The following is a 24249-nucleotide window of genomic DNA, read 5'->3' as shown; positions in this document are numbered from 1 at the left end:
AGCAAAGCACCAGGCACAGGGGACAAACTAGTTAACGCTAACAGAAAGTCAAAATGGCTGTGTAGCTGATCATATGACTGAGATTTGCCACTTGGGTGGCTGTTCCTTGGGTCGGCCTTGTGTTATTGGTTCATCTCCCTGAGCTCATAGCTGCAGCAGCAACTGGCAGGCCCTGTCTCTGTGACTCCTGCTAATGATGGGGAAGTGCTCCTACCCTGTTTACTCTAGGGCTCGAGTCAGCCCCAGCTCTCGGGTACACATTAAAAACTGCTAGAGTTTCAAATGGATCAGACAGACGCCTGAGTTGAGCCATTCACTCTAACTGCCAAACCTGGCTACTTAGGTACACAGCTGTGCACAGGGGTCTGCTGGCCTCCCTTAAAGAGCAGAGTATTTTTTCTTGGACAGTCCTGGTAATCAGACAGCTGAAAGCTATGTTATTACTCCTTACACTGGCCTTTAATAAAACCTGCTTTGGCATCGTGGTGCCAGCCTGTAAGGGGATTTAAAAGGCATGTGTTGTTACCTCTGCTGACTGTATTCGTGAATGTGCCCAATCCCTGACCACAACTACCACCAGTACATCTTTTCTGAAAAAGCCATACAAAATTTTCTTGGGTGAGTTTTGTATGAAGTAATTATTTCTGGGCTTTTTTTTTTTTTTTTTAAACTAATAAAACTGTCACACTTTAAACTTTTAACTTGTGTTTGGCATATAATATGGTTACTGTTGCAGACAAGTCTGGCAACAGGCCTTGAGTTCTGATTCTCACCTGGGCTTCCCCTTTTGTTCCAGGGTCACCTTGGTTCCCACTCATTTTGACCTGTGAGCTGTTTTCAGGCTTTCCTAGGCAACAGTGGGACCAAAACTGTTAAGATCTGACTACTCTGACGCTGCAGACTTGGTGTTCTCTATTCCTACCTCTCATCCCCTCAAAACAATTGTTTGGCTTTTTTTTTTAAGCCATTTTCAAAACATATTACTGATTGACTCTTCTCTCAAACCTGTTCCTCTTAAGGCAGAGACGTGGCAGCGGCATCTTACGCATCTTCATAGGTTCATAAGAACTCATGCTCTAATGAATGAGCGTGGTCAAGACAACTCTGAGGGAGCCAACATCCTTTTGGAGAATGGCTGCCAGTTAGTTATAAAAAGCTAATGCTGTCACCAGAGGTTGAGTAAGAACAGAAGATTCTTATTCACCTCCTGTATAACAAGAAAGGCGTTATTTATGGTAAAATGCCCTTTGAGGAGGGACTTAAGGTAAGAATGATGGAGTGGGGAGCAGACAACCTAGGGTTGGAATCCTGAGTGTGGAAACTGATCCCTCTTCCTGGCTCTTAGGTCTCCACATAATGGCAGACAGCTAACACAGTAGCTCTGAGACCAGATCAGTTTCTGCACTGATTTATTTTCTCTGCTTTCAACTCACAAAACAAAATTATGATTTAATAGCCTTTTGGTTAAGAAAAAAAGAGGTTCCTTAATGAAGTAGCTTTTACTGAACCCTTAAATCACAAGTCAAACGAGGTGGGCAATGGTGGCACACACCTTTAATCTTAGTACTCAGGAGGCAGAGGCAGCAGACCTGAGTTTGTGGCCAACCTGGACTAGACCAGCTGAGGTTACACAGTGAGACACTGTCTCAAGAAATCAATATAAGAAGAGAAAGAAAGAGAAAAATGATGCTTCAAATATCACTGGTGGGTCCTGCGTGAAAAGCACAACAGATAGTGTAGGTTGCCTCAAGTCGAATACAGGCCCACTCCTGCGTATATTCTCCAAATATTTTGATTGGCTAGAGCGCTTGCTAATAAACTTTTATGTTATCAATCATTGGCTGATCATAGGGATTTGTTCTTGTTGTTGCTATAAAATACCTTTGGTTAAGAGCTTCAAGGCCTCACTTCTGATATGCTCACATTCCCAGCTTCCAGGGAGCTTATGTTGCTTCTTAACAAAGAGCCTCAAGTCAGTCAGGTTTTGTTACTATGACGACAGGCCTGAGGAGGGGTAATTCTATGGAGAGGAAGTGTCTTTAGTTCACATTTGTGGAGCTGTGGAGGCGTGATGCTGGCCTTGCGTTGGTGCTAGTGGGGACACACAGCGGACGGCATGACAACTTGTGCGAGGAACACGAGAGAGCGCTCATAGTCAGACAAGAAGCCAGAGGCTGGGGGATGGCCAGAATAAGCCTCCATCACTGCCCTGAGATTCAGAGACCCAAAGGGATCACTTTAATCCCTTCTGAAGACAAAACCTAAGCTCCTCTCACAGATACCCCATTCTTATGATCCCAGAATGTCTCAGGACTGCCACCAAGGTTAGGTTCCCTAGGGGGAACAAACTCTTGGGGAGACAGACTCAAACCACAAACTATAGACTCCTAAGGAAATCTGGAGACTGACATGCCCTGTCTTGGAAGTATATCCAAGATTTACTATAGAGCAAAAAACATTAAAGCCCAGAAACAGCGTGCTCCTTTGTGTAAATCAAAACCTATGAACCTCTGAGGGGTCCTTATCTGTCCAGTGTGTGGGGCCCCATAGAAGCTCCCTTCTGATCAAGCCTTCTTTTCTATAGGGAGCCATTGTGTCCTGGAGTACATTGACTTCCACTCTGAGCCAAGATGGAAACCACACTCAGGAAAAAAAATCTGTGGTATTCAGTGATCTGTGTCATGGAATGGCTTGTTCTTTCCCTGCTGGTAATGGCTGGAGGCTAGACTGCTGGAAGAAAAATGTCCAAACACAAATACACCAGCAGAAGCAAGCAACATCAAGAAGTGGACGGTGTTCTGAACACATGCTTCCATCCCAGGAGCCAGTTGAATGTGCGCTCAATGTAATGTATACATCTGTGCGGGTAAGTGAGAACACCTGGGTGTTAAAACCTTGGTCGCTCCACTTTGAGACAGTCTCTTATTTTCTGACTGTGTATGCCAGGCCAGCTGGCCCCCAAGTCCTACCTCCAACTCCATCTCAGTGAGGTGCAGCAGGCTACAGAAGCCTGCACGATGCACTCAGCTCAGACAGAGATCCGTGTGTAGCAAGTGTACTTGCTTGCTCACTGAGCCATGTCCCCAACCCCTGGAGCCAGCTGTCCTTTTTTTCTGTTTTAAATAACTTATTTATTTTTATTTTATGTGAACTGGTTTTTTCTGTATGTGTGTCTGTGCAAGTGATAGTTACAGATGGTTGTGAGCTGCTGTGTAGTTGCTGGGAATCGAACTCGGGTCCTCTGGAAGAATAGCCACTGCTCTTAACAGTTGAGCCATCTCTCTAGCCCCAGCGAGTTGTTCTTAATTCTGTTAATGTTATTTTTCTGAGCCTATACTGGGGGAAAGCAATACTAGCTACATTTAAATTGGACTTCTCCAATTCTCAGTGAAAAAGAACTTCCTATTGTAAGGATGATAATCAAAGAAAGGCTTTGGTTGTGTTATAGATGAAGGAAAGGATCCAAGAGCTAAGGGTGCAAGCATCTGCAATTATAAAATCCTCTGCGATTATAAAAAGTAAGAGATCCATTCTGTAGGTGATGCCACCTACAAACCCATGTAGAGTTCTGTCCACACAACTGAAGGTAATACACTGGTTGTGTTACAAGCCACCAGACTGAATTTCCTAATAGAGAAAGAGGTGGAAAGCATCCTAGAAGCATCTCGGGGTTATCTGGATATATAACAAAGTCAGGTGGGAGGTTTGTAACTTTTCGATAATAAGCATGTGTTATGTTAATTACTTTGGAATGCTGCACTTACAGATGGATGCAAACTGCCCATGAGAGGGAGCCTGGCAGATGCTTTTTCTAAATCTAACAGGAGAACATTAATATAAGAAAATCCAACCTACCTCAAAACTGTGCTGTTTACCATGAGGGTCAGTCACCGAGCCATGCATGCCATGTGCCCAATTAGAGCCTACCCATAAGCAAACCCTGCTCGTGGGCGTGCTCTCCACTATGGTGCAGGAGACAAAACAAAACTCTCAGATCGATTCATGAAGCCGATTTTGGAAAGGGAGCTAGGGAAGCTTGGAAGAGACGTCAGAGTAGTAATTGGCCCAGAGTTTAGTCCACTTTTCAATACAACATCAGCAAATTGCCACACTAAGGAAGAACTGCCCTGCTTTGCAATGAGCACATACCACAGTACAACTCTGTAGAACCAGCTGTAACTCAGGAAGACCATGTTCCGCATCAAAAGGCTTGCAAATAGGGAGACTGGGAGGCTCGAGGTGGCTACGATGGCCAGGTCTTTACTGCTCTTCTCCTTTCCTAGAGAACAAACTGGCCCAGATTGCTGGCAGGCTGTCACAGTCTACACCACTGACTTCCATGCATCCTGCACACTGGCTACATGCACCAGGCGCCTGAAGGAGGCAGATATCGACTCCCCACCTGCTCCTCCTCCAGGTGAGCCAGCCTCTCATGCTGAGGGTAAAGCTTTCCATCTTATTGTTCCACGTAGATGAGAGAAATCACGCTCTGTCAGGCTTAGACTGGGACTGAGGGGTGGGGAATAGGGAAGAGTAGAGGGAATGGGGAAGTACCACTTGGCCAAATGGAAAAATGCTTCAGTCTATCTCAAAGTGATGCCTTGAACAATATGCCAAGGAGCCTCCCTCCTCCTTTCCCAGAACCATCATTGTCCCCTTCTATGCACCAGGTGCCACCATCACTTACCCACGCACAAGATGTTGAAACAGAATCCTTGAGAAGTGGATTTGTTAACCAGCTGGTCAGGGAGACTGTCGAATCCAACATGGCCAGAGAGTGATAAGTTCCGCAGCTCTTCGTTCTGCAAGTTAAGAGAAGAAATGCTTGAGGAACCACGAACTACATCACTAGCCATTACTTCTGAGATCCTTGTGACATACAGAGATGTCCTACTGTCCAAACCTTCCCTGGCTTCTTCACTACCAACTCCAGAACCTCCCCCACCCCACAGCCTCCCTCCAAAAGCAGACTGCCTCCCCTGGGACCTCATTCCTTGGATTAAGTGTACAGTTTCAGTAACTAGGAGCTTAAAAGTAACTAGTTCAAATATGTATTAGGTAACATTTTTAAAAAATAAAAAAATTTAATAGCTTCCATCATTCAAGAAAAACATTCCACTTCTTTTCTACACATGCAAACAAACACTGTTTCAGAAACACAACCCAGGCTCTGAAATGCTGATGGTACAGGATGCAGAAGGCTAGTTAAGGAACATTGTTACAACCAACATAAGGCAACATATTTAAAACTTCTGAACACACAAAAGCAGGTTCATCTCTTCATTCACTGCACAGGCACTTCTTCAGGAAGGCTATGTGCACACAGGAACGCCTCAGGATGAGGGTGGGGTGGGAGATACAGTCAGGCATTGGAGTTGAGAGACTCATCTGTCTTAGATGATAGCACTGACCATTAACACAACTTTGAGCACATCTCATAAGCATTACAGATCAACTATGAAGCTTTTCCTTCCTGAGAGACAGAAGTCACCTGTGGTCAATCAATTACAGTATCTAGTTATGCATTTCCAAGTCAGGAAGTCAAACAGGGAAAGCAAAGCCTTCTGGGAGACAAGACTGCTGGTACTCTGACTCTGGCTGTCACCAGTGGCCTTGGTATTCTAATACTAAATGTGGATGAAAAAACAAACCTCATTGTCTGTGTGTGCGTGTGCACACACACGTGTACATTCGTGTGTTCATATGCATAAGTGTGTGGGTGTGTGTGTAGCGTTTATTTGGGGATGTACATTCATGTGTATATATAAATGTGTGTAGAGGCCTGGGGTCTGTTTTGATTTGCTTCCTTAATTACTCTTCCACATCATTTTGTGACACAGGGTTTCTCACCACATCTGGAGTGTAAAGAGGCTGGGCTGTCTGAATGAACCTCAGGGATCCAGCTGTCTCTGTCCCCAGCACTACTGTTAACCAGCCCACATCACCACAGCGGGATATTTTACGTCAATGCTATGATTCTAAACTCAGGCCCTCGTGTTTGTGCAACTGGCACTTTACCAACTAAGCCATGCCCCAGGCTCACAGTTCCGATTTAAAAAAAAAAAAAAAGTGAAAAAATGAAAAGGCTGTGCACAATAACTTAACCAATAATTTAAAAAAATTTTTTTGAATTCTCCTATTTTTGTATTGTGGGGTTAGGAGTATGACTTAATAACCAAAGCTGGCTCCATTCTCAGATCCCTATGGGCACAGACATGTGACTCTGCACACACTAGGACCGACAGGTTCTAATGAGTTTGTAAATGCCAGACTACATACCAGCTCTAAAATTCTGATTTTATGAAATAAAGCAGAGACCCAGCCCCTGGCCTGTGTGGTGGCAGCTGCAAGTTTGAAGTCAATGGGACAGAGAACAGATGTCCATTCTATGAATAGTCTCCTTGAAACCTGCCAACAGTAAATACAAGACTAGAGAGCAAGCACTTAGCCTTGAGTGGGACAACATGGGCCACAGCTTCCCTCACACACAGGCCCAGTGAGCAACTGTATTGGGGGATGAGGAGCCTTCTAATAATGCCAGACTTCCAGCCCCAGACCGTGCCTGCCCCTTCCTTTCAGACACCTCAAAAGTTCAGACCATAGGTATTTTTAGGGTGTTTACCACATCCGCTGAGTCGTGGAGAAGGGGCATGTGCATCCAGCCCTGATTATATTTAGAAATGTTTCCATAGCAGCTGTGCAGTGGCTACTGGGCACTAGGCTCCAGCCTTCACTTCTGTCTCGCATGTGAATGACTACACAGCAGAGGCAAGACCCAAGCCTCCGTCCCTCCTGTTGCCAATCACAATTCTAGTTTTGAGGGAAAAGGCAGGGGGGTTGATGCTGTAGATTCTGGTTTGCTGGATTTCCAACTACCCAACATCCACCCATAAACCAATCCAGAAAGGCACCGGTTGGTAATTATAGCTCTCATCCCACAGTCCAAAGCTCGGCATCTCATATTCTCACCGTTACCCAAAACACAAGAAGCCACCCACACACCCACTGGGTATTTTTATACCTATTGAAAACCACAAACAAAATGTCAGGCCATAAAACATTTTGGTCTTACAATTTTTGAAATTTAATGCTGTGTCCTTTGTCCTTAGACTGTCTTACAGACTAAGATTTTTAAATATACATTTGAATTTTTTTAATTTAAGCCAAATTCTTCTCCGTGTTATAAAGGAATGGCAGCTATTCACTGTGTGGTGGGCAAAGAGGAAACAGGAAGTTCTTCATCCCCCTGAAGAACTGGAAACAGCAGGACTGGAGGACCAGCTGAGACGCTCACCTGGTGACTCTCACAACTGAAATAAAGTCTGCCTCCTCACCCTTCGTAACACTCGATTTTTAATTCACTATCCAAAGCATGCAGTCTAGAGGACCAAGTTTCAAAGAGCCACCTCTCTTCCCATATCATCAACACTACCACACATTTGGAAATGACTCCAGATTTCATCTACACATCTGGAAATGACTGCAGATTTCATCCCTATTACTCAGTCATTAGCCTGGCTTCCGGGACTTCTCTTCCATTTCCCTGTCTGCACTGCTAACTGACATCCTGCCATCTGTCCCACTCATGCTTCCCCAGAGTTTCCTGCTTCTGTGAGTGGGATTTTCCTGCCATGGAGACCTCTACTCCCACCTTAGTTCTGAAGTCTTACAGATGCTACTCACTCACTTCCTCTCTCACAGCCCCACACCCACCTCACTCCACCTTCTGGGCCTTGATTCTACCCGTTCTCTACCCTGATGCTAGAGACATCTCAGTACCCAGAGGTTCCCTCCAAACTCCCTGCCATCTCAAAGCTTTCTAAATCTCCGTTCTTCCTGGATCTTCTCACCTGGAAGACCTTGACACCTTAATGAGTCAACTTCCAAGCCTGAGACAGGCCTAGGTGTTGTCCTGCTAGATAGTGACTCCCATTTTCTGAGATCTGCAAGGGCCCTGTATCCAATGGCTATACCTTGTATCCAATGGCTGTATCTTGTATCCAATGGCTGTACCTTGTATCCAATGGCTGTACCTTGTATCCAATGGCTGTACCTTGTATCCAATGTCTATACCTTGTATTCAATGGCTATGCCTTGTATCCAGTGACTCCACTGTATCCAATGGCTGTACCTTAAGGACTCCACTGAAACATTACTACCAATTTTATCTTTATTATGAAATCTTAGGGAATGCTGAATAAACATCCTTCTTTCCAATTTAATAGAAAAACTGATATTCTCTGATCATCACAACTAATAGATTATGGCGGCTAATATATAGAAGAACCCTAAACAGAAGCAAACTGATGCTATTTTCTTAACAACTGCATAAAGTAGCTGTAATCAGGCAAGTTCAACCTATAAACGAGGAAAAGGAGGCACAGAAGTTATTAATTTGCCTAAGGCTGCACAGCTACTGAAGCTGAAGGGCAGACATTTGAAAACAAGGAGTCAGCCTCTAGCACCATGGATCGTGTACTTTATTTAGCCTGAACTAGTGTGGGGTGGGCTATGGTGCTGCCAGTAGGCCTGAATACAGTAACACTTCAGCTACTATAGACTTCCAATATGTTTAGACAAAAAAAAAAGCCTCTAAAATGCTAGTTCTTTGGCAACTGTAAGGGTCGAAAATTGAGACTCAGAATGGGCAATGTGCTCCAAGCATATCTTCACTGCCCTTGCAATGCCAACTCCTTTTGATTTCTGCAGTCATGGCACATGAAGCCTGTAATAGAAGGCTTAGTTTTAACCATTTTGGAAACAAAAGTAGCAACACAAAGCCACTAAGTGAGTGACCATAAGACCTTAATTGTGTAATACTCCCTTTGTTCATCTATCTGCTGAAGGTTTCTTACTGAACCAATCCCACAGCCTGCTATATCTTGAATGGAGCTGTGACTGAACTTGATTGTACAGAGCAGTCAGTTTTAATGTTTCATTTTTCTCTTTTCAAAACATGTCTTCTTGGGGATAATTACTGGTTCCCCTAAAAAGGCTACTAAAATCACTAAAGTCCAAGTGTGTTCTTTCTGTTACTCATTGTTAAACATTGTTTCCAACCCTAAGAAGTTTTACAATGTAGTAGTAAACACAGATCATACTAAATGTAATACTACTGAGGATAAACATGATAAATACCATCTTAACAGAGAGATATGGGAAAGGGGGAAGTAGCTTTTGGCTGTTAAAATTTGGGGTACCACTGGAGCCCCCCTGGATACAATAGTGAAACAAGGGTGCAGCTTGCAGGAATGTTTCTAGGTAAAAGCTACCTGTGTCCTAGAGGTCTCTTGGCAATGAATGTACACCCTGAAGTTCATGATCTGAAAGTATTTAAAAGAAGCCCAACTGACTTCATTATTGAGACAATTCTAAAACAGCTTATACAAGAATGTGTGTCAACACCCAGTTCTAAATGCCCCTTCAAACTGTTCCACAGGCCAACGTGGTGCGTAAGCTGAGTAAGGATGACGACACCTAGAGCAGACAGGCCTGGGTCTGAATCCCTACTTTGTTTCCTACTTGCTTTTGGTCTTTATTCCAGCACCAATAAAAATGCAGCACTCGGCAGGGTTGCAGTTTATGGTCCTCAGGAAACAGGAGTTTCCTTTCTCCAAGTGCAGAAGGAGGAAGGGACAGCTCCAACTCTAAAATCTGAAATGAATTAGTTCTGTGACTGCTGCAAGACATGGCAGGGGAAACTGATCTGCAACGTTCCTGGACAAAACAATAAATTAAAACGGCCCTGAGAAGGGCAGAGTGAACAAAGACAAGGTAGGAGAGAGCCTCAGGGCTCTGGGGCAGAGAACAAGCCACCTTTTACAGAGTGGAAGGAACACAGAGTCAACGTTTCATTCACAGCATCAGCAGCCTCCAAGGCTGGAAACCATTCCGCATTCCCCACCCTCATTCTGGCTTCTATTTTAATCCATGTCAGACTCTCAAAATTAACAAGCTCGATGCACCCAGATGGATGCTATTCTCCACAGTCCAAGTGATACCCACTTATTTTACTTTAAAAACCAAAATGTTCAGCATCAAATGTGGTTAGTAAAGTAGCCTATACCTGATCCTTATCAGGAGGCAGAAGCAAAAGAGTGTGTTGGCATGGTAACATTTTGTTATCATTAAAACTATGAAAGCAAGATAATTTTTACCTTTGAGGTCAAGAAGGATTTCCTCCTCTTACATACTTTTATTTGACATATTATTTATGTGTGCAGATGAGTGTTGGAGATTTTGTGTACAAGATGTAATTACTACATCTGTGTGTCATAACCTCCGTTTGTGCACAGTAAATCACAGTGATCCAAGATGTTTAATCCCGAGGCTTAATTTTTTTCATCTGTAAAGTTATGTGATTTAGTCAAAGACCCCTCTAAGTAAAGTCTCTGTTCCTTTTGCCAATTCTAAGATTTCTTTTGTCTGGAAATCAGAGATACCTAAGACTTGCTTAAGAAATGGCAACTTAAAAGATACTTCAGGTAAACAGCTCCGGTTGCCAGATCAAGACAGCTTCTTCACAAAAAGATGGCAGGTGGAGAGTCTGTCATCATTGTGGACATTACAACCAATAGAGACTGTGACGCTCAACTTCTCCTTTCTGCTTTTCCTGGAATAATCCTCACTTAATCAAGAGTTGTGTAGTTAGATCATATGCATGATGGGGGTAGAGGGAAGAAGGGTACAGAGAGGAGAGGGGCGGAGAGAGGGGGAGGAGGAAGGAAAGTGTGGGGAGGAGGGAGAATGTTCCCTCCTCGTTCTTCACAACTGTCCTGCTGCAGCTGCCCCTTCTAGTATTTCCTGTGTCTCAGTCTTTCACAGAAGTTTTGAGAAGGACCCCAGTAGCTCATTTGTGAGTCTGTTATCTGTTGTCAGGGATCAAAGTAAGTCTTTACTGGGGTTTGCATTCACCTTGTGCTGTTTACACCATGCTGAATCAAAGTGCACAGCTCTCCCGCCCTGTGGAATGTGTCATGAAAGCAGAAGTTGGCTGAACAGTCACAAAGGTACCACACATTTCGTCCTACTGTGTGCACCACCGCTGCTAAGAGCCACAGACCTGCTGGTGAAAAATCAACGCCTGGAACTGGGGAACCAAGACAGTCGAAAAGTTGAAAATAACAGTGCTTTGCAACTTTGTAACTCAAGTAATTACTCAGACTTTGAGTAAACTCGCCAGCCTACCTACCATATGCAGAACCAGTCCAAGTACCCACCTAAGTATTTCTGAATACTAATCAAGCTGTTAACCCTAAAAGAGTCAAATACAGGCTATATATTCAGGCTACCCAGAGGGAGCCGTCAGAGAGCATCAGGGAAAGAGGAGGTTTGTAGGGGACACCCCTTTGCTGTCTCTCCGCCCTGGGAAAAGAAGAGGCACTTTTCACTTTAGGGAGTTTCTGTTGGGTTCCTGGCTGAAGAAAAATTGCAGATTCTCATGCAGAATCTGACTAAGCCATCTCCCAGTAACTGAAGAAGTCCTGACCTCACAAACTACGCCCCAGAGCTAAGTGTCCCCTGAAGTGTTTTAACTGACCATCTCTGTGAACACAAACCCTTCCCAACTATAATCTAGAGAGAATTGAGCTGGTCTTGGACTCTCTTTAAAAAGTAATATTGGTGTCAAGATGGAATCTGACCTGAGTTCCCAAATGAAAGGGAAAGCAGAAGAATGTGAATTATGGAACCAAACCACAACTATGAAGCCCACAGGGAATTCTTTCAGGATGAGGAACTGCTGGGGTGACTTTCAAAATACAAAATGTCTCAAGCATTTCATTATCAGTGAGGGTCACATTCTTTAAGGATGATTTGGACATTTGCAAGTCCGCTCATCATCTATACCATGAATTCCAAAGACTGGAGCCAAGAAAAGTCCCCGGGGAAACTATTCCTCACACACAACAGAACAGAGCCAGAGAGGAGAGGGGAAGTTGGGAAGAAAATGATAGTTGGCTTCTCTTCCTAGCCAGCTAAACCTGGAACTAAGAAAGGGGGTGTCCAGGGCCAGCTCCCAGGTCACAGAGCAGTCGAATCAATGGTAAACAGCCCAGGGACACCCTAGAAAGTTCTGACCAATGACCCCAATTCCAAGTCTTGCTTCTAAGTAACTTTTTCCTTTAAAGGATTTCCAGAAAAGGAACTAATTATGTCTTTCTAGATCTTGGGAGTGGGAGGGGATGCATTGGATAAAATCTGCACAAAGCTATAGGTTTTTGAGTCCATTCAAATTTCCCCCTATAACAGAGTCCACACATGCAGACCCTTTCAAAACTCCCCATATACTCTGACTTGGTCATTGGGGGGTTCTTAAGTGCTCCCTCTGCTAGCGTTTCCCCTCTGTGACCAGATGTAACAGCTCCAGCATTACTGTCCCACTGTACCTTGCTTTTTGCCACACTCTTCCTACCTTGCTCTCTCACAGACATCAGTGCTAATCTACCAGCTGGTTCCTATTTGCGTTTGCAGGCATTGCCTTTCCCTAACCCTCTCCAACTAGCAGAGCAGTTCTCAGATAAGAACTTGGGCACAACTGGTTTCCTTCCACAGCAATGGGCCAGGGAATCAGGAGGCAGAGCTTTGGGAGAGCCAGTGCCCTAGGCTGTGGCTCACCCTTCACCACTACACAAAAACTGGTAAAGCCATCTAGAAGGGCCTGAGAATACCACACCAGCCTCTGGCTCATTCTCCTGTACATATACCTTCAGATAAAAAGAAGAATACTCACCTTTCTTAAGACCCAGCTGCTTTGGCTGGGGCTGGCTAGTATTCTATCTTCATTTCATCCAAAACTAGATTTTTTTTTTTTAGATGGCAATTAGAAAAGACACTGTTGAAATGTACTGAGCCCCATCTGCCCGCTCCCAGATGCGAGACAGGAAGCATTAATAAAACAGCCTGTGGGCAAATGTCCGCCAAGGGTGATGACCCAGAAAGCAGACAAGTGGAAGCAAAATTTTCCTTACAAACATTATGTTTTTCAAAAAGTCTATTTAAACTCAAGAGGCCCAAGCCAACTAACTATAAACCAAGAATTAACCACAACAAAAGGCCATTTCTTACATTTCCAGAGACCACAGCCTTCCTGCTAACTAACACCCACAGGAGCCTCAAAGATCCTCAAAGTGCTGACCAGAGCAAAGTCCCATGTTTGGGAATGACAGGGTCCATGTGTGCATTCCAGGAATGCTTACACATTTCATTGTGCTTGGAGGAAGAAGAGTGGGAGGGAGGTGGTGAGACAAACAGACGCAGAGTGTCACCATGGGCTTAGCAGCAGATGCTACAGCTGTCCCAACCCCCATCAGTCACCTTGGAAAGATAATGCACACAACATCATTTCAGACCCCTCAGGGTTTCTGGTGGGACCCCAAACTATCCAACTCTAGTTAAGACATACCAGGTCTCCAGCCACACAACCGCTAATAACCTCTCACAGGGATCAAATTGCTCTTTCCTTCAGACAGACTTAGACTGAAAACATGGGTGAGTTCACCATCAAGAAAGCTACAAAGCTGGAGTTAGCTGAGTCTTCCCCTCAAATGTGTATACACCATTCTGTTCTCCGTGTTCGTGAATCCATTCCTAGCACTTCCTGTTTCAAAACCCTGTGGCTTAGTTTGTATATTTGATTCACTGAATTCCTTAATCAGCAAGTAATAATAAAGCATGGGTGGGCTGCTTCCTTTCCCTGTGCCACCATTTCTATCACCGGATATAAATTAGCACTTCCTTTTTCAAAGATACCATTTATTTCTGTCCTTTTCTGAAAGGGCAAGGGGGAGTTGTGGAGGAGGGCCATGGTTACAGTAATGAACATAGACTGGCAGGCTCTCAAAGACAGGAGAAAGCAAGTGAAGCCAACTCTAAAATAGTTGCAGGGTGGGGTGGGGAAGTGCCAGGGTTAGTCAGCAGTCACAACCTGTCCATTTCTCCTCCCAAAGTAATTCAGTTCCTTAGCAAAGCTGACCTAGTCATCTCTGATATACTCATAGCACCTGAAAACCAAAGGACTATACCCAAAGTACCTCAGGGTATAGTACCTATGCTCATAAAAATAAACATACAAAGGAACATCTGACCTTATTCTACAAATAGCACACAATGGTCCAAATTCACAAGCTCTTGTTTTCAAGAGCTTTCATGGTGTCGGAGCCTCAGCTCCAGATAGAACACTACCAGGATAGCAAAGAGGCTGTCCACATAAATTTGGGGTGTATATTCACTCTTATAACCAAGTAACACATTATCAGAAACCCAAAAGCTTTGGAACGCACTCTCTTGGTTTTATAGGTCATGACTCGAAGGGTCACATGGCTGGAGTCACTGCTCAGGAGAACACAAGGCTGACACCGCGGGTTGGCACCACAGGCTGGCTGAACCGAGGTGAGCCCAGAAGTTCTAGAGCAAAGTCTACAAACAAGCATTCGGGTGGTTGAAAGATTCAGTTCCTTGAAGCTTCGAGACTACAGACTGTCTCTCTCCTTGCTGCCAGAGGATAGGCTGATCTCCAAAGCTCATGACAGTCCCCAGCCATGAACTTAGCCACCCACTTCAGAGCCAGCAATGGAGAGTCTCCTAGAGTGCCTGGCTCATTTGGGATGCCTTTCATCAGTCCCCTACAAAGAACAGCCTGGCCACATTAAGTCCATCCAGGATAATCCTCACTTTTAATTGAACTGCTTTATAGTTTAACTTGCTGGCAGGGATAGAAAACCCACTGTGACCAGTCCTGGGAGACAAACCAGGTGTGTATATATCAGGCAGCTGGGGTTGTGGGCCATCACAGGGTTCTGTCAACCTGAGAATGCATCAGGATTGGATAGATTCAAGAACATTATTCCCTCATCTCAGAAAAGAATACAACTAGGATTCTGGGGAGGGGACAGAAATTAGTAATGGCATAGAAAACTAGATTGCTGAATGTTAGCATGGTGTTCCCCTCTTGTTTATACTAAATATGACAGTCGCATGTGGCCAGTGACTACCAATCTGGAGTTTTTCTGCTTGTGGAAGAATCTAGTATAAGAAAACTTTGCAAATATATAAGGAACCCTAGGCACTGAGTGAGTACTCAGAAGACAAGTCAGTGAGATAAATCAAGTGTTCCATGATGAAATACAGTACCAAGGTTACGTGACAAGCTCACAAAGCCAAGGCCTCCCTTAAAGGTCAGCTTTCTCTGTGATCAGAGTTACACAGAAAAAGAATGGTTGCAGAAAATGCCTGGCGATTAGAGGGGAGGAAGACACTGAATCTAACTGTGAAGGAAGCAAGAAAAGAACTCCAAAGGCCCAGGAAGAATTAACAGGAAAAGGAGAACCATCATAAGCCGAACCCTGGGATAGAGAGCAGCTTCACAGGTAAGCCTGCTAAATGCTTCTGGGAATAAAGCATCATGAAGACATATCCAAACAGTGGAACTTTATACACCCTGCCTGGCACTGAATGCTCCAGAGTTTCATAGAGGATCCAATGAGCAGGGCATATTGGGAAGATTCCTGTTTTCTCCCACCCAGTGAGCTATGAACTTATCTTCCCATGCCTCCATCAGAACAAGAACAAGTATAGAATCGTCTTCTGTCCCCGGTGCTAGCCCACATTACCAGGCTGGGCAACAATCCAAAGAGTTTGCTGTTTGATGCACACTTTCTCTGGGTGGGGTGGGGTGGGGTGGAGGTTGTCGGGGAAGCTGAGAACCTGACAGAGTAACTGTATTCTATTAGCTACAACTATAACCTCTGTCCTTCTAGACCTGCTGAATGAAGGGTTCCATTTCTTCCTTAGTCTGTTTTAGAAATAATAATAATAATAAAATAAAATAAAAAACCACAGATTCATGTTCTCAGTGGCAGAAGGGCAGCTTTCTACTTGCCAAACTAACACACACCTCAAGAGTATCTGGGAAAGTGAGCTGGTTGTGGGATTTTTCTCACATATATGTCTGTGCTCTCAGGGATCCAAGCCGCAACACTGCGTTTCCAAAGTGTCCTTTCACTAGGTGATTTTAAACGCTGGCTTTCTTGTCCTGATTAGCTAAGGGAAAACAAGCCTTTTTCCAGGCTGCCCGCTGGCACTGCAAGGATGTTCCCACAGTCCCCTCCGCCCCCTATTGTTGCCTAAACTTAAAGAGGCACTTTATTTATTTATTCTTAATTATTATCAGGTTTGCGTGCCTGAATAACACACAGAGGATCCAAGCAGAACACTGGGAAAATTCTACAGACAATAACTCTATAAAAACTCCCATCAGCTCTTGACATCAAGGGTTCCAACTCTGAGCAGGTTATTACACAAAGCTGGCTTGGGCAAGCAAGCAACCCAGGTGCTCACCAGATAAGACGTCACTCAGTTCCCCTGTGACTCTCAGATTAATTGATTAAAAGTTAGGGGGTCTATAATGGAGACAATTTCTAACAGCCTCTGATAACATGATTGCAGGGAAGAAGGATCATACTGAAATAAAAACCCAAAGAATATAGAGCTCAGTAGGAAGCCCTTGCTACTCTTCATACATTCTGAGAAGACAGAAACTAACAAAGTTAGCTGAGACCCAAGGTGAACAAAAGACCAGAATTAGCATTAGGCCTGGGCGCTGGTCCAAGCTGCTGCCATTAAACACTCCCAATGCCAAGTGGTTTATCAGAATAACTATTATCCAAGTTGTGGAGGTGAAAGACAAACAGGGGAGCGATTGGCAATTAACACTGAAAAAAGTAACTAAGTAACTCCTGAGGCCATCTGACATTGAGAAAAGTCAGGGTGTCAGTAGAACCCTCCTACCCCAGACAAGGAACAGTACCAGCTACGGACAGACCCACCCCTTAAGAAATTCCCACCTCAGTCCCTGTGAGGCGGGTGGTTTGCACCCCTTTTCATAGACAGGGAAACCAAGCTCACTTAAATGACAAAAGCCAGAACTTAAACCAGTCTTACCAGATTCCATGCCTATCTCTGCTCACACCTTACACTGCACAATTAAAATCAGATCTTCTCAAAGGATCTCCGCTTCTGCACCACCATTCTTCAGTGAGCATCTCTCGCTTCCTTGTAGTTTACAGGTGCCCATCTGGCTCTTCATCACATCTTACAACTAGAAGTGCACTCCACTTTCATACTTGTTGAGGTCCCAGAGTGTTTCTTGGTTTTTATTTGCTTGTTTCAAAACAGAGTTTCTCTGTGTAGCCCTGCCTGTCCTGGAACTCACTCTGTAGACCAGGCCACCCCTGCTCCACCCCGCCCCTGCCCCAGCCCCCAGAGTGCTGGGATTAAAGAAGGAATGTGCCACCACTGGCCAAAAGAGTTTCTTAAATCCAGGAATCCAGTGTTTCTTATTCATCTTACTTTGAACTTTACCTACTCTAATACAAACCACCCGTAACAAGGGCTGTATGTTTACAGACAGTGTTGCAGAGAGTAAGGTGTCATAAAGTCTAGATAACTTGCCATTCCCCAACAAAATACAAGGTGACTGAGTAGCGGTGCAAGGAGAAAGGACCCACAGTATGGGCTGAGCAGCCTCAAGAATAAGATGGAGGTCAAGTGTAAATGGGGCTTTGAAAAGTGGGGGGAAAAACTGTGTGACATATGCTTTAGTACTGACTCTCCCAATGCTCAGCCTCTAACAACTGTGTAAGGATTCAGTAACAAGCAGTAACAAGCAGGCTGCAGTGAAATTATTGTCGTCATGGTATTAGCAGTCCCAGGGGGTCTATAAAGCCAGTTCTCCCAGCCTTTTTAAACAAGATATGGATATATGCTGGCCATAGTAGAGTACCCAAAGCCCCACTGGGAGTATCACCCTATCTCCTGAGATGGAGAATTGCACAGGCCCTCTGTCCCACCAGTCGAGAAGAGAGATGGGTATCTGAGAAGTGTCCACAGCTGTTGCTGGAATGGATTCCTTACTGTTCCCACACACAGGAGTGGAAGGCTGGGGGCTGGGATAATAGCACAAACAAATTAATTCCAGGTCTCCAGAGGCTGAGGCAAGAAGAATGTGAGTTCAAGGCCAACCTGAGCTACTCATGGCCCCAATCTCCAAAGACAAACAAAAGCAAAAGAGTAAAAATTATAAATCTAAATATGACGAGTCTTAGATTAAGCAGCCTGAAGCACCCATGCTCACTCACGTAAGCTCCCCAAGGAGCTCTCTTCACTCTAGTGAGGCAGGAACAAACAGTGGTAAGAGGGGCAGAAGGGGGGCGGGATCAGTAAGCAGCCCCAACTGATGCAAACCACATGTCAGTACAGAAATTCCCATCACTTCCTCTGTTTCTACCACACCCCTCACAGAGGTTAGGCCAAGCCCCTCTGGGTAGTAAGGAGAACTATCCAGACTCCCTCCCACCTCCCACATGGAAAAAAACCATCCACCTCACCAAGCTAATACAGAAAAAAAAAAAAAAAAAAGATGAACTTTGGGGAGAAAAAAAAGGTTCAGATTCATTCCCACATTCTGTTAGAGAAGGAGTGAAAGATGTTCCCTACTTGGGTATTAACACACAGGCATGCACGTGCACATGCACACACACACACACACACACACACACACACACACACAGGTTTGCTGATGGAACACTATTATACAATTCTGAGCTTATGTAAAAATCAAGTCTATAAGGTTGGCAAGATGGTTCAGTGGATAAAGTCACTTGCCACAAAAGGCTGGTGGCCTGCGTTCAATGACAGAAGAAAAGAACCAACTCCATGACTTACACTTGTGTTCTCCCATCAAGTACACACATATGCACAATAATAATAAATTTAAATTTAAAAAAAACTTTAGTAGCTAGTAGTATTTTATCCCCATGGAAACTTATGATCCTGCAGCCTGGGCTTGGTGGCATTTCATTTTAGTTGTTTCAGTTGATAATTTATTTACTCAGACTACCAGTTCTGAAGCCATTTTAATTTGTTCCCATTCTTTTACATGCCCGTTTCTGCAGCCCACAGTTGGGAACAAAGTTCAAGTGAACAGCCATTTGACAACAATACAGACTTAAAGGTGCGTTCATCTGTCAGTGATCTCCAGAACCCTTGAGGGCTTGCCTAGGCCCAGGCCTTGGAAACAGCATTCAGATGTCATCTACTTAAGCACTAATATTTTTCCCTAAGTGTGGTGCAACAAATGGAAAGATATTTTAAAACCAACTTTCAATAAATTTCAAATCACACATTACATAACATCATATACGTCTGCCAATGAAAATCAGCAGTCACTCTCTGGGAGCCATTTTTCCCGCACTCTCTACGCCTCTCCCACCAAACAATCCCTTCAGAATTTTATACTCTTCTCCACTCCACACAATACTGGGGCTACCAGGACAAATAGGCACAAGAACAAAGCTAGGTCCACTACTGTGCTCCACAGCTTAAAAAAATGCCCCAAGCCTTTCCAATGCTATTCCTGCAGAGTCAGTTCACCACCACAACCACCCCCACCACCACCACCACCACCACCACCACCATCACCACCATCACCACCACCCCCACCACCACCATCACCACCATCACCACCAATACCACCACCATCACCACCACCATCACCACCATCACCACCACCATCACCACCCCACCACCACCATCACCACCATCACCACCACCCCCACCACCATCACCACCATCACCACCAATACCACCACCATCACCACCACCATCACCACCACCCCTACCACCACCATCACCACCACCATCACCACCACCACCATCAATACCACCACCATCACCACCACCACCACCATCACCACCATCATCACCACCACCATCACCACCATCAACACCACCACCACCACCATCACCACCACCACCATCACCACATCACCACCACCACCACCATCAATACCACCACCATCACCACCATCACCACCACTACCACCATCACCACCATCATCACCACCACCACCATCAATACCACCACCATCACCACCACCACCACCATCACCACCATCACCACCATCACCATCACCACCATCACCACCACCATTACCACCACCACATCACCACCATCACCACCACCACCACCACCACCATCACCACCATCACCACCATCAACACCACCATCACCACCATCACCACCACCACCATCACCACATCACCACCACCACCATCATCACCACCACCACCATCAATACCACCACCATCACCACCATCACCACCACCACCACCATCATCACCACCACCACCATCAATACCACCACCATCACCATCATCACCACCACCACCATCACCACCACAACCACCACCATCACCACCACCACCACCACCAATACCACCACCATCACCACCAATACCACCACCAACAACAACACAACCACCAATACAACCATCAACACCATCACCACTACCCTGTAGGATATACTACAGATTAAACCTAGGGCCTCGTAGTAGTAAAAGTACCCACCTGACTACTCAAAACATGGAATACCATCTCTCTGGCCTTTAGTCTCATCATCCGTAAGAGGGACAGGGAGAAAAAAAGAAAGAAAATTGTATTCTGTTCTTAAGATACTCCCCATGATCTATGAAAATGTTGTCTCCAAAAGCCTATATATGAAGTCAATACATAAAACCATGTTTTGTTTTTCTTTACAATGTCACTTCCCACGGACAAAAAGACCTTGCCCCAGAGTCAAAAATGTAGCTGGAGGGATGGCTGAGAGTTTGAATACTTGCTGCTCTTGCAGAAGACTGGGTTTTGTTCCCAGCATCCAAATGGCCTCTAGAACTCTAGTTCTAGAAGATATGACAAGGTCTTCTGGCCTTTGTGGGCTCTTGTACTTACATGGTACATGAACTAACTCAGGCTACACACTCATACACATAAATACATAAAAGATGTATCATGCCAGATGTGGTGATGGATGTCTTTAATCCCAGAATTTCAGAGGCAGAAACAGGTGGAACTCTGAGTTCAAGATCAGCTAGGACAATTTAATAACTTTCAGGACAACCAGAGCTACTTAGTAAAACCATGTCTTAACCAATTAATCAATCAATCAATCGATAAAGCTTTTAAGAGACTGGAGGAGGGGAGCACATACTTTGTTTTTTTTTTTTTTTTTTTTTTTTTTTTTTTTTTAGTGTTATTTTACAGACCACTCTTGGCATGCAGTTATCAGAAGTCCTAACTTTGAAATCACAGAATGTGTACCTCCTGCATCTTTGGGGAACTGTCGGGTCTTTCCCACATAGAGCAGACTAAACACAGAAGCTAGGTATTACTTCCTGAGAGTCCCCCCAAAGGTGTACAAGTTTCTTTGTTTCCAATCCTGTAGCCTCGCAGATGTGGCTGAACTCTTGCCTACCATGTAAGGCCCTGGGTAAAATCCCCTACACCCTGGAAACCAAGCGAGCTGGGATCATCCAGCCTCATGTCTACTGGAAGTTACATCTTCCTGTACTTCAGCCAAAAACAATATATTGCATTAGAGCCAACAGCAAGCTGACCCAAAGAGCAGCTGTCTTCCATTAAACAGGCCATTGAAAAGATTTACAAAAATGTGACATTATGAATCAACTCTACATTCTTAAGTTTAAAAAAAAACAGCTTTTTTTTTTATAAAACAGTGTTATTTATATCAGAGTATAATACGTTTATTATTGTCACTTCAAGTGGATTTACCTTTAAATTTAGTAACAGTAGACTGAAGTTGTAACAAGAAAGCCCTGGGAATGCATAAAGAAAGGCTCTGTGTTAGCATACAGTATACCAGCTAACCAAAAGTGTTCTGACACTCCCACAGGGCATGCCCTAGAAGGCAGTGCTCCTACACATACCTCGTATTGTCTGTAGGACACCAGGTGCCCTTTACTGTCTGTGCTGAGGGGCCACATGCACAACCCGATTCACCCAGGGTGCATTACAAGGGCTTGTCCTGCTTACCAACAGTGACTACCCATGAAGTCAACTGCACTAAGAACCTGAGTTACACCTGACCCATCCCATCTGCAGCCAGCTCAGCTCCATGATGCTGACAGTGACCAGGCCCCTGAGGAGAATCTGGGCAAGTGGGAAGAATTTGCCTCTGGACTATCTGGATCACCTCACTTCCACTGTCCCTGAAGCCTTAGTAAGCAAGTCAGGGAATTTGGCTCAGTTCTGGGTCTATGGGCCTTAAGCAGGTCATTTATTCTCCTGGGTCTTGGCTTCCTTCTCTGTACAGGAAAAGAACTAGAGGACTGGATTCTTAAAAGCCCTCTCTGCGCTAGCATGCTATAAAACCCTGAACAACAGAAACAGAAACCCAAGGGCATTCACTTGCCTCCCCAGCAGTTTCCACAGGCATTGTCAAAGTGCACAGCGACTAACCTGCCAACAGCACCAGGGCTGATTGGAAGTATCAGAAGGAAGGCAACAGAAAGAGACAGGAGGGGAGCCAACACAGGACATCGTGGGTATTTTCATTCCAACCCCAGACTCTGGATAGAAAACTTGCAAACACCATCATACCAAAGAGACGAGGTCCTGACAGGTCACACTTGGGACGAATACAGCTGAATGAGAAAGAATAATGAAAGTAGGAAACCGTCCAGACTCAGAATTACCCTCATTTCTCACCTCGAATCTGGAGCTTACACACATACACATACATATGTGCACATGCACGCAAGCACTTGGAGTGAACTGTAAAGGGAGGAGAAAACAGTTTAAAGGGAAGAGAAAGTGGAACAAGACAGGGTCACAGAACAGACATGATATAAAGGCAGGAGAAGCAAGTATAAGCATATCATTCATATATATTCATATCATTCATATAAGGTCGTATGTATGCAAGAAAATGCTAGACTGCTCATTACTTCGTATCCTAACCAAAACAGCAAAGGAAAAAAATTAATCATGGCAGTCTACACCTGTGATCCCAGCACTGAGGAAAAGGAGGCAGGACAGTCAGCCATTCAAAGCCACCCTCAGCTACCCTGTGAGCTCAAGTCCAGTGTCTCCAAAATAAATAAAATATAAATGTCAAAAACCACAATAGAAATTAGAAAACAGCAGGTTTAATGTCTTGAAATTACTAATAAAACTGACAAGTGCTCTTGCTCTCTCTTGCCCTGCCCCCACCACTCGTCTCCCCCTTCCCTTCCCCGTCTCTCTCCATGTGCTCATAGCCAGCCTCTACTCCTCTACTTCTCTCCTCCCCCCCACTACCCTCTTAACTCCCCCATGACCTGAATAAACTCTATTTTGTACCAAAAAAAAAAAAAAAAAAAAAAAAAACCTGACAAGTATCTAGTAAAAAAAAAAAGTGAGGATAGAAAATAGAAAATAACCAATTAAAAACAAAACAAAAACAAACAACCCCCCCAAAAAAATGGTGGAAATGGCAGGCATGAAGCCAGAGTCATCACATACTTCTGCTTCTGTTGAAGCCTCCAAGATGTCTTAATCCACAAGTAGAAGCCTTTCATCAGCTCACCCGAAGGACCACTAGTCTAAGCCCAGCCTAGGTTCCTATCTCAAACAAACCAAACACCACGGCCATGCAGAAGCTGTAGGCAAATAGCATGCCATTTTGCAAAGGGTCTTGAGCAATTAGGTTTGAGTATCTTTCCCTCTGAGAAGACTCCCTATAATTCTTATTTTAAAGACAATCAACAATCAGTCAGGCACAGTGGCAGGCACCTGTGATCCTGGCACTGAAAAAGGCAAGAGCTAGTGAGCTTGTGAGTTCAAAACTACCCTTGTCTGTCTGTAGTAAATTCCAGCCCAGCCTGCACTACAATCAGTGTCTCAAAACAGCAACAACAAACAAACATATAACAACCAAATCTACTCTGTACATTTATTGCTTTGCTTTAGTTTTGGTTTTAAAATTCAAAGTCTGGAAATATTTTTTTGCCAAACAGGGCAAGTTGTTGACCCTTTGTGAGCATTTCTCCTGAGGGGGCTCCTGCACAGGGCTCCTGAGGAAATGACGTAGTAGTCTCTGCTTCCCAACTCTTAATGCTGTGGCCTTTCAATAAGTTCATGTTCTCGTGACCTACAACCATAAAATTATTTTTATTTTCTTTCTTTTCTAAGATTAATTTATTTACTTATTTATATAATGTGAGCACACTGTAACTGTCTCAGGCACACCAGAAGAGGCATCAGATCCCACTACAGATGGCTGTGAGCCACCGTGTGGTTGCTGGGATTTGAACTCAGGTCCTCTGGAAGAGCAGTCAGTGCTCCTAACCACTGAGCCATCTCTCCAGCCCTCATTATTTCACAACTGTAATTTTTCTACTGTTATAAATTGTAAA

At 44.4% G+C, this 24249-nt stretch overlaps 1 protein-coding gene across 12 annotated transcripts in view; it reads right to left on the bottom strand.

Moving 5' to 3' along the window:
- Positions 1 to 24249, bottom strand: part of SEPTIN11 (septin 11) — an 85657-nt gene that overhangs the window by 34949 nt on the left and 26459 nt on the right. For all 12 annotated transcript variants that reach the window (XR_013975405.1, XR_013975406.1, XM_080932191.1 and 9 more), the window contains one exon: positions 4688 to 4802. Coding sequence is in view for 10 of the 12 variants with exons in the window: in XM_080932191.1 (XP_080788317.1) it covers positions 4688 to 4802 (115 nt within the window). In the remaining 2 variants the exon portion in view is untranslated. The remainder of the gene's footprint in view (positions 1 to 4687; positions 4803 to 24249) is intronic.

The sequence above is a fragment of the Micromys minutus genome (assembly GCF_963924665.1).
Source record: "Micromys minutus genome assembly, chromosome: 1".
Taxonomy (NCBI): Eukaryota; Metazoa; Chordata; class Mammalia; order Rodentia; family Muridae; genus Micromys; species Micromys minutus.
This window is presented reverse-complemented; position numbering and strand designations above follow the sequence as displayed.